This window comes from Oncorhynchus keta, chromosome 17, assembly GCF_023373465.1.
Source record: "Oncorhynchus keta strain PuntledgeMale-10-30-2019 chromosome 17, Oket_V2, whole genome shotgun sequence".
Classification (NCBI taxonomy): Eukaryota; Metazoa; Chordata; class Actinopteri; order Salmoniformes; family Salmonidae; genus Oncorhynchus; species Oncorhynchus keta.
Genome location: NC_068437.1, coordinates 57,519,758 through 57,537,377, shown reverse-complemented (window position 1 = coordinate 57,537,377; position 17,620 = coordinate 57,519,758). Strand labels below are relative to the sequence as shown.

Here is a 17,620-nt window from a genome sequence, read left to right as displayed (position 1 = left end):
ATCTCCAATCAAAAATCAAATCCAGAGTCGGCTTTCTATTCCGCAACAAAGCCTCCTTCACTCACGCTGCCAAGCTTACCCTAGTAAAACTGACTATCCTACCGATCCTCGACTTCGGCGATGTCATCTACAAAATGGCTTCCAACACTCTACTCAGCAAACTGGATGCAGTCTATCACAGTGCCATCCGTTTTGTCACTAAAGCACCTTATACCACCCACCACTGCGACTTGTATGCTCTAGTCGGCTGGCCCTCACTACATATTCTCTGCAGTGTCGCCAGACCCACTGGCTCCAGGTCATCTACAAGTCCATGCTAGGTAAAGCTCCGCCTTATCTCAGTTCACTGGTCACGATGGCAACACCCATCCGTAGCACGCGCTCCAGCAGGTGTATCTCACTGATCATCCCTAAAGCCAACACCTCATTTGGCCGCCTTTCGTTCCAGTACTCTGCTGCCTGTGACTGGAACAATTGCTAAAAATCGCTGAAGTTGGAGACTTTATCTCCCTCTCCAACTTCAAACATCAGCTATCCGAGCAGCTAACCGATCGCTGCAGCTGTACATAGTCTATAGGTAAATAGCTCACCCTTTTTCACCTACCTCATTCCCATACTGTTTTTATACTGTTTTTATTTATTTACTTTTCTGCTCTTTTGCACACCAATATCTCTACCTGTACATGCCCATCTGATCATTTATCACTCCAGTGTTAATCTGCAAAATTGTATTATTCGCCTACCTCCTCATGCCTTTTGCACACATTGTATATAGACTGCCCATTTTTTTCTACTGTGTTATTGACTTGCTAATTGTTTACTCCATGTGTAACTCTGTGTTGTCTGTTCACACTGCTATGCTTTATCTTGGCCAGGTCGCAGTTGCAAATGAGAACTTGTTCTCAACTAGCCTACCTGGTTAAATAAAGGTGAAATAAAAATAAAAAATAAAAAAATTGCCTTGAAAACCGTGCACACATTCCTCTTGCTATCCCTCAGCTCACCTGTTGGTCTCCTTCAACCCGTCATAAGCCAGCCACAGCTCTCCATCCTCGTTCAACTTGTGGTAATCAGGAGTGGATCTGACGCAAACAGGGGAAACAAGTAAACCAATATCAAGTCAACTAACTTAAAAAACCAAGATGTCAGCAGTCAATCGATGTAAAAGGATCCAGAATGGGGTGAGTTGGAAGTGTTTTACCCATCAGCCTCTTTGGTTTCACCAAGATGAATCATCTTATGCATCTCTCCATACGCTTCCTACCAAGAGGAAAGGGGAGTCAAGTAGTGTATAGAACAACACATTCAAAAATACGTCGCTCTGGATAAGAGCGTCTGCTAAATGACTTAAATGTAATGTACTACGTATTTGTAAATCAGAATGTTTAGTTCATTTTTCAGTCGGACAGCGCAGAATCACTGATCTACAATTCACCTCCCGAATAACTACTCATTACGTCAAGATGAGGGATTCTGCTCGGCAGTCGCCCTATAGAACCTTTAGACCAGAGCCCTATAGAACCCTATTCCCTATATAGTGCACTACTTTAGACCAGAGCCCTATAGAACCCTATTCCCTATATCGTGTACTACTTTAGACCAGAGCCCTATAGAACCCTATTCCCTATATAGTGCACTACTTTAGACCAGAGCCCTCTAGAACCCTATTCCCTATATAGTGCACTACTTTAGACCAGAGCCCTCTAGAACCCTATTCCCTATATAGTGCACTACTTTAGACCAGAGCCCTCTAGAACCCTATTCCCTATATAGTGCACTACTTTAGATCAGGGCCCTATAGAACCCTATTCCCTATATAGTGCACTACTTTAGACCAGAGCCCTATAGAACCCTATTCCCTATATAGTGCACTACTTTAGACCAGGGACCAGTGCACTACATAGGGAATTAGGGTACCGTTTGGGACTACTTCCTCCTACCTTGTTGTGTTTGAGCACCTCCTGGCGGACCATGTGTGAGCGGAGGAGCAGCACCTCCTCCTTCCTGACCTCCAGCTCCTCGTTGGAGGAGTTGAGCTGCTCCAGGAGCACGTTGTAGGGAGCGGTGCCCGGCCCGGGGCTGCTGGTGGAGGTCTTAGCCCCGGGGTTGGTCTTAGCCCCGGGGTTGGTCTTAGCCCCGGGGTTGGTCTTAGCCCCGGGGTTGGTCTTAGCCCCGGGGTTGGTGTTGGCGACTGTAGCTAGAGACTGACGCAGCTCCGCCAGGTTTGTCTTCAGCCTCTTGTTCTCCGACTCCAGCTCCTGGCGCTGAGGAGAGAGGAGTCAGAGTTCAGAACGGCTCTACATATACAGACATTATCAGATATTAACTTAGAAATGGTCAAATGTAACTGTGCAGTAATAATGTATGAAATGTCATCACTTTCAGAGCCTCCAGGTCCAGCTCAGCTCTCCCTGCAGTTCTTTGCTTCTCTGCATTTTTGACCTGGTCTTGTTGTGCCTCGTCCCGCTTATCCAGGTGTCTCTGCAGTGTCTGTTTGTCCTGCTCCAGCTCAGTGACTCTCCTCTGCAGCTTCAACAGGACTGACATGGCAACCGCGTCCTGGTGAGACGCGTCCTGGTGTGGCGCGTCCTGGTGTGGCGCGTCCTGAACAACAAACCCAGAAAACATTTGTTTTTAGTTCATCTTAAAAAATAAAAATAAGACTGAGCTAATTCTAATAAGGAGAGGAAAAGCATCCTGTTGCATGGGACTATGAGGGTGGAAGCCTGGTGCTCCCGAGCCTTGATCATCACTCGGACGTTGTGGAAGCTATGGGTGGTGGTGAGCCTTGATCATCACTCGGACGTTGTGGGTGGTGGTGAGCCTCAACGATGGTGAGGTTTTTTTGTTGTTTCTTTTTCCATATGTTTATATTTGAGTTGCTTACGTCTCCTCGTAGAGATCTGGTCTCGGACTCGGTGAACCCTGAGGAGCTGCGTGTTGAGCTGTGAGTTTTCACCGAACTGTGCCTTCCCTCTGCAGAGCTGGGAGTTCCCTCAGACTCATTGCTGCTGTAGTTGGAGTCTGTTCTCCGGCGGCCTGGTTTATTGGTGATCTGGTTTAGACAGCATGGCATGGAGGTTAGATAGGTAGCCCGAAACTGACCCAAACCAATACGTTATTTTCATATAGACCTAATGTATGCAGTGGTTTAGGCCACTGAAATCCAGGCTAGCAAGCGGCAGATAGGTGTTACTTCACTGTCAAACCAAACCAAGATCAGTATATTATTATTATTATTCAAAATCCCAATAGATGGCTAATCCCCCCCAAAAAATCTAAACATACAGTGGGGCAAAAAAGTATTTAGTCAGCCACCAATTGTGCAAGTTCTCCCACTTAAAAAGATGAGAGAGGCCTGTAATTTTCATCATAGGTACACTTCAACTATGACAGACAAAATGAGGTCAAAATCTCACCAACTGATCAGTCATTAAACATTAAAACTCATCCTACTGATAGTCAATGTGATTTTCTGGATTTTCCTTCTCATTTTGTCATAACTCATCTTACCACACTGAAGTGTCACCTACCACACTGATAGTCATCTCTTCTTTCAGGTCATAACTCATTTACAGGCATCTCTCTTTCAGGTCATTTCTTACCAGTAGTCATCTCTTCTTCAGGTCATAACTCATCTTCACCACACGAACTCCTCTTTCAGGTCATAACTTGGTGGCACTGATAGTCATCTCCTCTTTCAGGTCATAACTCACTGTACGTGGGAAGTCGTAAGATAAATCATCTTTGACTGTCAGTCATAACTCACCTCAGATGGATATAACATCTTACATTCATCTCTTCTTTCAGGTCCCCCACACTGTGTCATCTCTTCTTTCAGGTCAATAACCACACTGATAGTCATCCATTCTCCACACTGGTCTATAATGCTTCATAACTCACCACACTGATAGTAATCTCCTCTTTCAGGTCATAACTCATCTTACCACACTGATAGTCATCTCTTCTTTCAGGTCATAACTCATCTTACCACACTGATAGTCATCTCCTCTTTCAGGTCATAACTCATCTTACCACACTGATAGTCATCTCTTCTTTCAGGTCATAACTCATCTTACCACACTGATAGTCATCTCTTCTTTCAGGTCATAACTCAACTTACCACACTGATAGTCATCTCTTCTTTCAGGTCATAACTCAACTTACCACACTGATAGTCATCTCTTCTTTCAGGTCATAACTCATCTTACCACACTGATAGTCATCTCTTCTTTCAGGTCATAACTCATCTCACCACACTGATAGTCATCTCCTCTTTCAGGTCATAACTCATCTTACCACACTGATAGTCATCTCTTCTTTCAGGTCATAACTCATCTCACCACACTGATAGTCATCTCCTCTTTCAGGTCATAACTCATCTTACCACACTGATAGTCATCTCCTCTTTCAGGTCATAACTCATCTTACCACACTGATAGTCATCTCTTCTTTCAGGTCATAACTCAACTTACCACACTGATAGTCATCTCTTCTTTCAGGTCATAACTCATCTTACCACACTGATAGTCATCTCTTCTTTCAGGTCATAACTCATCTCACCACACTGATAGTCATCTCTTCTTTCAGGTCATAACTCACCACACTGATAGTCATCTCTTCTTTCAGGTCATAACTCACCACACTGATAGTCATCTCCTCTTTCAGGTCATAACTCATCTTACCACACTGATAGTCATCTCTTCTTTCAGGTCATAACTCACCTTACCACACTGATAGTCATCTCCTCTTTCAGGTCATAACTCATCTTACCACACTGATAGTCATCTCCTCTTTCAGGTCATAACTCACCACACTGATAGTCATCTCTTCTTTCAGGTCATAACTCATCTTACCACACTGATAGTCATCTCTTCTTTCAGGTCATAACTCATCTTACCACACTGATAGTCATCTCTTCTTTCAGGTCATAACTCATCTTACCACACTGATAGTCATCTCTTCTTTCAGGTCATAACTCATCTTACCACACTGATAGTCATCTCCTCTTTCAGGTCATAACTCACCTTACCACACTGATAGTCATCTCCTCTTTCAGGTCATAACTCATCTCATAACTCACTTACCACACTGATAGTCATCTCTTCTTTCAGGTCATAACTCATCTTACCACACTGATAGTCATCTCTTCTTTCAGGTCATAACTCATCTTACCACACTGATAGTCATCTCTTCTTTCAGGTCATAACTCATCTTACCACACTGATAGTCATCTCTTCTTTCAGGTCATAACTCACTTACACACTGATAGTCATCTCTTCTTTCAGGTCATAACTCATCTTACACACTGATAGTCATCTCTTCTTTCAGGTCATAACTCATCTTACCACACTGATAGTCATCTCTTCTTTCAGGTCATAACTCATCTTACCACACTGATAGTCATCTCCTCTTTCAGGTCATAACTCACCACACTGATAGTCATCTCTTCTTTCAGGTCATAACTCATCTTACCACACTGATAGTCATCTCTTCTTTCAGGTCATAACTCATCTTACCACACTGATAGTCATCTCTTCTTTCAGGTCATAACTCATCTTACCACACTGATAGTCATCTCTTCTTTCAGGTCATAACTCATCTTACCACACTGATAGTCATCTCCTCTTTCAGGTCATAACTCATCTTACCACACTGATAGTCATCTCTTCTTTCAGGTCATAACTCACCACACTGATAGTCATCTCTTCTTTCAGGTCATAACTCATCTTACCACACTGATAGTCATCTCTTCTTTCAGGTCATAACTCATCTTACCACACTGATAGTCATCTCTTCTTTCAGGTCATAACTCATCTTACCACACTGATAGTCATCTCTTCTTTCAGGTCATAACTCATCTTACCACACTGATAGTCATCTCTTCTTTCAGGTCATAACTCACCACACTGATAGTCATCTCTTCTTTCAGGTCATAACTCATCTTACCACACTGATAGTCATCTCTTCTTTCAGGTCATAACTCATCTTACCACACTGATAGTCATCTCTTCTTTCAGGTCATAACTCATCTTACCACACTGATAGTCATCTCTTCTTTCAGGTCATAACTCATCTTACCACACTGATAGTCATCTCTTCTTTCAGGTCATAACTCATCTTACCACACTGATAGTCATCTCTTCTTTCAGGTCATAACTCATCTTACCACACTGATAGTCATCTCTTCTTTCAGGTCATAACTCATCTTACCACACTGATAGTCATCTCTTCTTTCAGGTCATAACTCATCTTACCACACTGATAGTCATCTCCTCTTTCAGGTCATAACTCATCTTACCACACTGATAGTCATCTCTTCTTTCAGGTCATAACTCATCTTACCACACTGATAGTCATCTCTTCTTTCAGGTCATAACTCATCTTACCACACTGATAGTCATCTCTTCTTTCAGGTCATAACTCATCTTACCACACTGATAGTCATCTCCTCTTTCAGGTCATAACTCATCTTACCACACTGATAGTCATCTCTTCTTTCAGGTCATAACTCATCTTACCACACTGATAGTCATCTCTTCTTTCAGGTCATAACTCATCTTACCACACTGATAGTCATCTCTTCTTTCAGGTCATAACTCATCTTACCACACTGATAGTCATCTCTTCTTTCAGGTCATAACTCATCTTACCACACTGATAGTCATCTCTTCTTTCAGGTCATAACTCATCTTACCACACTGATAGTCATCTCCTCTTTCAGGTCATAACTCATCTTACCACACTGATAGTCATCTCTTCTTTCAGGTCATAACTCATCTTACCACACTGATAGTCATCTCTTCTTTCAGGTCATAACTCATCTTACCACACTGATAGTCATCTCTTCTTTCAGGTCATAACTCATCTTACCACACTGATAGTCATCTCTTCTTTCAGGTCATAACTCATCTTACCACACTGATAGTCATCTCTTCTTTCAGGTCATAACTCATCTTACCACACTGATAGTCATCTCTTCTTTCAGGTCATAACTCATCTTACCACACTGATAGTCATCTCTTCTTTCAGGTCATAACTCATCTTACCACACTGATAGTCATCTCTTCTTTCAGGTCATAACTCATCTTACCACACTGATAGTCATCTCCTCTTTCAGGTCATAACTCATCTCACTGATAGTCATCTCTTCTTTCAGGTCATAACTCATCTTACCACACTGATAGTCATCTCCTCTTTCAGGTCAGCGTGTCTCTCTTTTAGATGCGTGTATTCACTCAGCAGACTCTGGTAGTGGTCACGCTCCTCACGGATATCACTCTCCAGCTGCGTACCGACTTTAGCCTGGGCCTTGCTCTCTGGACAAAGGGAACAGGGAAGTGTTCATTAGGCAACAAATGGAAGACAACAGACGGAAAAAAATTCAGAAGTAAAATGGACTTGTCCAATTAAAAAAAGTTTGTTTATGTTTTCCATTGCAAAACATTTTTTTTTTATATATATAATTTTTTTACTGTGTGCCATCATGAACATGACCCTTGTACTGTACCTGCGATCTGTTGTCTCTGTTCCTGGATCAGCTGATTCATATCGCCTTTCTCCGTTATCAACAAGCGGTTGTTCTCATTCAACTCTGACACCACCTAGTGGCCGGAAGAGAGAAACACATTAGTGGACACTTGTTTCCATGGCTCAGTACAGCACCGTGCTGGTGACATCAGGCTTGGAAGTTCCATTCATTCAACTCTGACACCACCTAGTGGCCGGAAGAGAGAAACACATTAGTGGACACTTGTTTCCATGGTGACATCAGGCTTGGAAGTTCCATTCTTAGTATAATGTGTCAATGACATTGAGAAACGACCGTATTAGCTTTTACCTTCTCCGTCTAAGTTAGTAGGTGAATGCAGCAGTTGCGTTACCTTCTCTGTGTCCACCCTGTACGTCCTAGCCTCCTCCCCTATGGCCTCTTTCTCCTCCCTGGTAGTCTCCAATTCCTGACGGAGGAATGACAGCTGTTCCAGGAGGGAGGGTACCCCGTCTGCTTTAACTCTGCTCTCCTCCTCTGCCACGCGCAGTCGCTCCACCTCTCGACCCAGTCTCTCGCCCTCCGCTGCCCGGGACCGCTCCACAGTACGCAACCTCTCACTGAGCTCTCTGTTCTCCTTGTGCTGCAGAAGGGAGGGGGGGTTTACATGTGACAAACAACCAGCATTACCTCATGAAACAATGTCCTGTTTTCAACTGGGGTCAACACTGAAGTAAACAGATATTTCTAAGGAGACAGTGGTGCGTGTCTCGAAAGAGTAAGATTTCCAAAATATTCATTCCTCAAAATAAACATGAAACCAGACTGCCTGGTCTCACTTGTTTATTTAGTTGTAGTAGTACTACTATTTGTAGCTTTCCACATTGGTGGATTTCAATGCAGGAAGTGACTACGTCCATACAGGAAGTGACTACGTCCATACAGGAAGTGACTACGTCCATACAGGAAGTGACTACGTCCACACAGGAAGTGACTACGTCCACACAGGAAGTGACTACGTCCATACAGGAAGTGACTACGTCCATACAGGAAGTGACTACGTCCATACAGAAAGTGCCGTTTCTCACCTGTTCGTCCACTTTCCTCTGCAATTGCATGATCTTGTTCTCCATGCCGACGTTGAGCTTCTTGAAGTGTTCTACAGAGCGAGCCTCCACCCTGAGCTTCCTCAGTTCCCTCCTGGCAGCCATGCGTCTCACACAGCTCTGGAGATAAACCACGGCCCTCAGGGAGCGTCTGCACCTCCGCCTGGCCAGCCAGCCTCTCACCCACCTCTGGATGGTGAGAACCTTGTGTTCGTACAGCAACTGGGGGAAGCAGAGAATGGTTGAGGTGAGTTTCCTTCTTACTATGTAAAGCACCTGGAAAAGGGCTTCATAAATACAAAATCACTGTTGTAGACCGGAGTCGTGTTTCAGTGGGTTCTAAACACAAGAAAACTGTCTGAAACAGGGAGGTACTGTCTGAACCAATTAAAAACATTTTCCCCTGCTTTTCGTTTTGATATGTTGTGCCCTGAATGAACACGACCCCTGAATAAACACGACCCCTGAATGAACACGACCCCTGAATGAACACGACCCCTGAATGAACACGACCCCTGAATGAACACGACCGCTGAATGAACACGACCGCTGAATGATCGACTGTGTGTAGAGAACTGTGTTTTGAAGTTTGGAGCAGGTCGGTTGTGTGTTGGATACCTTGCGGTAGGTCTGTCTGGCCTGGTAGGCCCGTAGCAGACGCTGCATGGTGATGGATGCAGACCTCTGCTGCTGGTAGCGTCTCCTGGCCACTAACATACGCTGGTTCTTCTGGATGATAACCGCTGCTCTGGTCCTCCTCAGGAACGCTACCAGACTGAGAGAGGAGAGAGAAGAGGAGAGAGACAGAGAGACAGAGAGACAGAGAGACAGAGAGACACAGAGAGAGAGAGAGAGACAGAGAGACAGAGAGACAGAGAGACAGAGAGAGAGAGAGAGAGAGAGAGAGAGAGAGAGAGAGAGAGAGAAAGAGAGAGAGAGACAGAGAGAGACAGAGAGAGAGAATAGAGAGAGAGTGAGAGAGAGAGAGAGAGAGAGAGGTGGAGAGAGAGAGAGAGAGGTGAGAGAAAGAGAGAGAGAGACAGAGAGAGGTGAGAGATAGAGAGAGGTGAGAGAGAGACAGAGAGAGGTGAGAGAGAGACAGAGAGGAGAGAGAGGTGAGGAGGAGTGAGAGAGTCAGAGATAATATACCTAAAGGCCAGATGTCTGACTCTGTTAATGATCAGGGTTTCCACTCTTTAGAAACGACTAATTCCAGGACTTTTCAGGTCTACAGATTAGAATGTTCATGACACACATACAGGGTCGTCACTAGGTACCACAACCACACTCCATGCCTACTTCTACAATCGGGTCGGCACTAGGTACCACAACCACACTCCATGCCTACTTCTACAATCGGGTCGTCACTAGGTACCACAGCCACACCCCATGCCTACTTCTACAATCGGGTCGGCACTAGGTACCACAACCACACTCCATGCCTACTTCTACAATCGGGTCGTCACTAGGTACCACAGCCACACCCCATGCCTACTTCTACAATCGGGTCGTCACTAGGTACCACAGCCACACCCCATGCCTACTTCTACAATCGGGTCGGCACTAGGTACCACAACCACACCCCATGCCTACTTCTACAATCGGGTCGTCACTAGGTACCACAGCCACACCCCATGCCTACTTCTACAATCGGGTCGTCACTAGGTACCACAGCCACACCCCATGCCTACTTCTACAATCGGGTCGTCACTAGGTACCACAGCCACACCCCATGCCTACTTCTAGGTACCACAGCCACACTCCATGCCTACTTCTACAATCGGGTCGTCACTAGATACCACAGCCACACCCCATGCCTACTTCTACAATCGGGTCGTCACTAGATACCACAGCCATGCCTACTTCTACAATCGGGTCGTCACTAGGTACCACAGTCATACCCCATGCCTACTTCTACAATCGGGTCGTCACTAGGTACCACAGCCACACCCCATGCCTACTTCTACAATCGGGTCGTCACTAGGTACCACAGTCATACTCCATGCCTACTTCTACAATCGGGTCGTCACTAGGTACCACAGCCACACTCCATGCCTACTTCTACAATCAATCTTCTTAAAATGTGATTTTAAACGTAACCCTAACCACACTGCTAACCTTATGCCTAAACTGCCTAAATGAATTTTTCCAATATAGTCCATTTTGACTATGTGGTTGTGGGAACTAGTGGAAACCTACACACAGTGAGAAAAGCAATATGGGGACAAATGACAGAAAAATTATGATTCGATACTGTGCGTCGATTACATTCCCTGTCTTTCCCTGTCTGGAAGGTATATAAATGAATAGTATAGGTATATAATGAAACCCTGTGAGGTTGTAGTCTCTCCACTCACCAGCGCGCCTGGTAACCTCGTATGTTTTTCTGTATGGTGATGGCAGCTCGTCTCATACGGAGATACCTCTTCCTGGTCAGCCAACATCTGATCGTCTTCTGGATACGAACGCACGCCTTCTTCAGTTTATCAGAACGCAGCTTCTCTAGATAGGCCACCTGACCTGCCCTGAAGAAGATTTTGCTCTTTCCAAACTGGTATTTGTCCTGGTCCTTGGAGATTAAGAGGGTTGTTGAGCATTTTAGTACACTTATTATTATTTGACCCTGTTGGTCATCTATGAACATTTGAACATCTTGGTCATGTTCTGTTCTAATCTCCTGTTGGTCATCTATGAACATTTGAACATCTTGGTCATGTTCTGTTCTAATCTCCTGTTGGTCATCTATGAACATTTGAACATCTTGGTCATGTTCTGTTCTAATCTCCTGTTGGTCATCTATGAACATTTGAACATCTTGGTCAATCTCCTGTTGGTCATGTTATAATATAATCTCCATCTATGAACATTTGAACATCTTGGTCATGTTATGTTGTAATCTCCTGTTGGTCATCTATGAACATTTGAACATCTTGGTCATGTTCTGTTATAATCTCCACCCGGCACAGCCAGAAGAGGACTGGCCACCCCTCATAGCCTGGTTCCTCTCTAGGTTTCTTCCTAGGTTGTGGCCTTTCTAGGGAGTTTTTCCTAGCCACTGTGCTTCTACACCTGCATTGCTTGCTGTTTTTAGGGTTTTAGGCTGGGTTTCTGTACAGCACTTAGAGATATCAGCTGATGTAAGAAGGGCTTTATAAATACATTTGATTTGATTTAACCATTGTTTGTTTGGTATCTGTGCTACCTTTGTATCCAGTCTGGGTACTAACTGGATGGAAGTAATTGAAGTAGACAGTTTGTGTGTGGAATAGTCATGGTAAGATATATCCATGTATGTATTTTGTACACGCTGTCCCTACTGTGCCCCATCTCTCCAAGTCAGGTCAATTCCTGAGCCCTAAGGCCTGACCTCTAACCCCTGACACTTCCTACCTGAACCCATTTCTCCAGGACGTTCCTGCAGGTCTGCTTCCTGTCTGAGAGAATGTCCTTCAGTTTCATCAGAACCCGGTACCGGTTAAAGAACTCCTGGTAGGTCCACCTGTCCACAGGTACAGGGGAGGTGAGGAACATATGCTCCTGATTCTGTTGCTACGGGAACATGCTGTGGTAACACTTTGTGACGTGTGTGTGTGTGTGTGTGTGTGTGTGTGTGTGTGTGTGTGTGTGTGTGTGTGTGTGTGTGTGTGTGTATAGAGAAAGTTGAATGCTTGTGTATATGTTATGTGAGAGTTCCTATTAGAGCTGGCTAAATCAGCGCCAAAGGCAGGGTGTGCTGTGTTGGTGGTGCTGGTGGTGTTGTTGTTGGTGTTGGTGCTGTTGGTGGTGTTGTTGGTGTTGCTGTTGGTGGTGTTGTTGGTGGTGGTGTTGTTGGTGGTGTGGTGGTGGTGGGTGTTGGTGTTGTGGTGGTGCTGGTGTTGTTGGTGGTGGTGGTGTGTGTGGTGTGTATGGTGGTGTTGAATGCTGGTGTGTATATGTTGGTGGTGGTGAGTTCCTGGTGTTGAGCTGGCTGGTGGTGTTGTTGGTGGTGCTGGGTTGGTGTTGTGATGGTTGCTGCTGTTGGTGGTGGTGGTGGTGTGGTGGCTGGTGTTGGTGGTGGTGTTGTTGGTGGTGGTGGTGTTGGTGTTGTGGTTGGTGGTGTTGGTGTGTTGGTGGTGCTGGTTGTTGTGGTGGTGTTGGTGGTGCTGGTGTTGTTGGTGTGGTGTTGGTGCTGGTGGTGCTGTTGTTGTGGTGTTGGTGGTGTTGCTGTTGGTGGTGTTGTTGGTGGTGGTGTTGGTGGTGCTGGTGTTGTTGGTGCAGGTGTTGTTGTTGGTGGTGTTGGTGTTGTCGTTGGTGTTGTTGGTGGTGGTGTAGTTGGTGGTGGTGTAGTTGGTGGTGGTGTAGTTGGTGTTGGTGGTGTTGGTGTACCTGGATGGGAAGCCTGCTGCTGAGATGCGGATGGTTTCCAGGACTCCACAAGCCCGTAACTGCTGTACTGCCCTCATGGGGTCCATCCTATTACAAAGACAACATACATACAGTGCATTCAGAAAGTATTCAGACCCCCTTTTCCACATTTTGTTGCGTTACAGCTTTATTCTAAACTTGTTTTTTTGTTTTTTTAAGTTCCCCCTAATTAATCTACACACCATACCCCATAATGACGAAGCAAATGTATTAAAACTATTTTGAAATAATTAATATAAGTATTCAGACCCTTTACTCAGTACTTTGTTGAAGCATCTTTTGTCAGCGATTACAGCCTGGAGTCTTCTTGGGTATGATGCTACAAGCTTTGCACACCTGTACTTGGGGAGTTTTTCCCATTCTTCTCTGCATATCCTCTCAAGCTCTGTCAGGTTGGATGGGGAGCGTCGCTGCAAAGATATTTTCAGGTCTCCAGAGATGTTCGATTGGGTTCAAGTCCGGGCTCTGGCTGGGCCACTCAAGGACATTCAGAGACTTGTGTTGTCTTGGCTGTGTGCTTAGGGTTGTTGTCCTGTTGAAAGGTGAACCTTCACACAGTCTGAGGTCCTGAGCACTCTGGAGCAGGTTTTCATCAACGATCTCTCTGTACTTTGCTCGGTTCATCTTTCCCTCGATCCTGACTAGTCTCCCAGTCCCTGCCGCTGAAAAGCCTCCCCACAGCGTGATGTTGCCACCACCATGCTTCACCTTAGGGATGGTGCCAGGTTTCCTCCAGACGTGATGCTTGGCATTCAGGCCAAAGAGTTCAATCTTGGTTTCATCAGACCAGAGAATCTTGTTTCTCATGGTCTGAAAGTCTTTAGGTGCCTTTTGGCAAACTCCAAGCGGGCTGTCATGTGCCTTTTACTGAGGAGTGGCTTCATCTGGCCGCTCTACCATAAATAACTGATTGGTGGAATAACACATATGGAATCATGTAGTAACCAATAAAAGTGTTAAAAAAATATCTAAATATATTTTAGATTTGAGATTCTTCAAAGCAGCCACCCCTTGCCTCGATGACAGCTCTGCACACTCTTGGCATTCTCTCAACCAGCTACATGAGGTAGTCACCTGGAATCCTTTTCCAACCATCTTGAAAGAGTTCCCACATATGCTGAGCACTTATTAAACCATGATTCCATGTGTTATTTGATAGTTTTGATGTCTTCACTATTATTCTACAATGTAGAAAATAGTACAAATCAAGAAAACCCCTGGACTGAGTAGGTGTGTTCAAGCTGTTGACTGGTATGTACACTACCGTTCAAAGGTTTGGAGTCACTTGGAAATGTTCTGGTTTTTGAAAGAAAAGCTATTTTTTTTGTCCATTAAAATAACATCAAATTGATCAGAAATGCAGTTGTTAATGTTGTAAATGACTATTGTAGCTGGAAACGGCTGATTTTTAAAAAATGGAATACCTACATAGGCGTACAGAGGCCCATTATCAGCAACCATCAGGCCTGTGTTCCAATGGCACATTGTGTTTATCCATGTTTATCATTTTAAAAAGGCTAATTGATCATTAGAAAACCCTTTTGCAATTATGTTAGCATAGCTGAAAACTGTTGTTCTTATTAAAGAAGCAATAAAACTGGCCTTCTTTAAACTAGTTGAGTATCTGGAGCATCAGCATTGGGGGTTCAATTACAGGCTAGAAAAGTGATATTGAGTTGTGTTTGGTTGACAACGCAACCAAATATCAACATTTAAAGGCTATGTATCTTTTGTGTATCTGACTTTAATTCCAGTTTTAATTCCAGACTGGCTTTAATTCCAGTTTTAATTCCAGACTGGCTTTAATCCCAGTTTTAATTCCAGACTGGCTTTAATTCCAGTTTTAATTCCAGACTGGCTTTAATCCCAGTTTTAATTCCAGACTGGCTTTAATTCCAGTTTTAATTCCAGACTGGCTTTAATCCCAGTTTTAATTCCAGACTGGCTTTAATTCCAGTTTTAATTCCAGACTGGCTTTAATTCCAGTTTTAATTCCAGACTGGCTTTAATTCCAGTTTTAATTCCAGACTGGCTTTAATTCCAGTTTTAATTCCAGACTGGCTTTAATTCCAGTTTTAATTCCAGACTGGCTTTAATCCCAGTTTTAATTCCAGACTGGCTTTAATCCCAGTTTTAATTCCAGACTGGCTTTAATCCCAGTTTTAATTCCAGACTGGCTTTAATTCCAGTTTTAATTCCAGACTGGCTTTAATTCCAGTTTTAATTCCAGACTGGCTTTAATTCCAGTTTTAATTCCAGACTGGCTTTAATTCCAGTTTTAATTCCAGACTGGCTTTAATTCCAGTTTTAATTCCAGACTGGCTTTAATTCCAGTTTTAATTCCAGACTGGCTTTAATTCCAGTTTTAATTCCAGACTGGCTTTAATTCCAGTTTTAATTCCAGACTGGCTTTAATTCCAGTTTTAATTCCAGACTGGCTTTAATCCCAGTTTTAATTCCAGACTGGCTTTAATCCCAGTTTTAATTCCAGACTGGCTTTAATCCCAGTTTTAATTCCAGTTTGTCTACAAATTAATTATCCATATGTTGGATTCACATCTCCATCTCAACTCCCCCCCCCCCCAAAAAAAGTTAAAACGTTCAAAGAATAGAATGAATTGAAAATCAACTTTGGTTTGATTTTGTCCTATCCTTTAATTTTTGGTTAAAAATGGAGACGTTAATCCAGCACATGAATCATTCATTTGAAGATTGAATTAGAAATCAACAGAAGTTTGAAACCCTAGGCCTAATGTATATGTACGTATATGTTTAGTTGAACCACTGGGTTGAATTAAAACAATGGCTGTTGATGACTTTGTGAATGGTTTATAAAAGAGTCTAATTGGTGATATATGAGCGATAAAGTACGATGACATTTCATTTGCTCTGTTAAAAACCTACCCTTTGGAATGACTTCCAATAGCAACAATGAATGTAGTTAGTTCTTAAAATATCTCACAATCATTCTCACATTGGTAGTAGTCAGTGACAAATAACAGAGCAGTGCTGGGCTTGGTTAAAACCCTGGATGGTTGACCAAGGGGATAGCTGTAGATAGATCATCTCTCCAGTAGGAGGTGCTGTAGATAGATCAACTCTCCAGTAGGAGGTGCTGTAGATAGATCAACTCTCCAGTAGGAGGTGCTGTAGATAGATCATCTCTCCAGTAGGAGGTGCTGTAGATACATCATCTCTCCAGTAGGAGGTGCTGTAGATAGATCCATCTCTCCAGTAGGAGGTGCTGTAGATAGATCCATCTCTCCAGTAGGAGGTGCTGTAGATACATCATCTCTCCAGTAGGAGGTGCTGTAGATAGATCATCTCTCCAGTAGGAGGTGCTGTAGATAGATCATCTCTCCAGTAGGAGGTGCTGTAGAGAGATCATCTCTCCAGTAGGAGGTGCTGTAGAGAGATCATCTCTCCAGTAGGAGGTGCTGTACATAGATCATCTCTCCAGTAGGAGGTGCTGTAGAGAGATCATCTCTCCAGTAGGAGGTGCTGTAGAGAGATCATCTCTCCAGTAGGAGGTGCTGTAGATAGATCATCTCTCCAGTAGGAGGTGCTGTAGATAGATCATCTCTCCAGTAGGAGGATAGATCATCTCTCCAGTAGATAGATAGATCATCTCTCCAGTAGGAGGTGCTGTAGATAGATCATCTCTCCAGTAGGAGGTGTTGTAGATAGATCATCTCTCCAGTAGGAGGTGCTGTAGATAGATCAACTCTCCAGATCAACTCTCCAGTAGGAGGTGCTGTAGATAGATCATCTCTCCAGTAGGAGGTGCTGTAGATAGATCATCTCTCCAGTAGGAGGTGCTGTAGAGAGATCATCTCTCCAGTAGGAGGTGCTGTAGATAGATGCAGATAGATCATCTCCAGTAGGAGGTGCTGTAGATAGATCCATCTCTCCAGTAGGAGGTGCTGTAGATACATCATCTCTCCAGTAGGAGGTGCTGTAGATAGATCATCTCTCCAGTAGGAGGTGCTGTAGATAGATCATCTCTCCAGTAGGAGGTGCTGTAGATAGATCATCTCTCCAGTAGGAGGTGCTGTAGATAGATCATCTCTCCAGTAGGAGGTGCTGTAGATAGATCATCTCTCCAGTAGGAGGTGCTGTAGATAGATCATCTCTCCAGTAGGAGGTGCTGTAGATAGATCATCTCTCCAGTAGGAGGTGCTGTAGATCATCTCTCCAGTAGGAGGTGCTGTAGAGAGATCATCTCTCCAGTAGGAGGTGCTGTAGAGAGATCATCTCTCCAGTAGGAGGTGTTGTAGATAGATCAACTCTCCAGTTGGAGATGCTGCCCAGCCTATTGTTTTTGTTCTGATAGTGGATATAATGTTGAAGATGGTAGAAATTGTTTCAAAGGTACAAATTCAACATGTTTTATACAAGGTTTTTGTCTGTTGAAAATTGGTTACCATGACATAATCACGTGGTTGAAATTTCATCCTCAAAACGTTGATTACTTTTTTCAAATCCAAAGTATTTTCCATGTCACAATATGTTGAAACAACGTTGTGAATCAACGTATTGGTGACAGATTTTTACCCTCTTTCCCAGGGTGCCACAAAACGATAATAACTGTCATATTTATTAGGAACATCCCTTTTTTGTA

The 17,620-nt window shown here is 43.9% G+C and overlaps 1 protein-coding gene and 1 long non-coding RNA gene across 2 annotated transcripts in view; one reads left to right on the top strand and one right to left on the bottom strand.

Moving 5' to 3' along the window:
• Nucleotides 1–17,620, bottom strand: part of LOC118380836 (unconventional myosin-Va-like) — a 74,786-nt gene that overhangs the window by 25,606 nt on the left and 31,560 nt on the right. Inside the window, 13 exon segments of the mRNA XM_052467042.1 lie at nt 1,005–1,082; nt 1,202–1,260; nt 1,941–2,264; nt 2,380–2,604; nt 2,888–3,055; nt 7,177–7,319; nt 7,511–7,604; nt 7,884–8,132; nt 8,578–8,817; nt 9,214–9,370; nt 10,953–11,164; nt 11,986–12,094; nt 12,961–13,047. Coding sequence (XP_052323002.1) covers nt 1,005–1,082; nt 1,202–1,260; nt 1,941–2,264; nt 2,380–2,604; nt 2,888–3,055; nt 7,177–7,319; nt 7,511–7,604; nt 7,884–8,132; nt 8,578–8,817; nt 9,214–9,370; nt 10,953–11,164; nt 11,986–12,094; nt 12,961–13,047 — 2,145 coding nt within the window.
• LOC127908518 (uncharacterized) lies at nt 9,988–10,695 on the top strand. Its single transcript, XR_008067538.1, has 3 exons — nt 9,988–10,113; nt 10,212–10,309; nt 10,342–10,695. It is a non-coding gene; the product is annotated as an uncharacterized LOC127908518 (long non-coding RNA).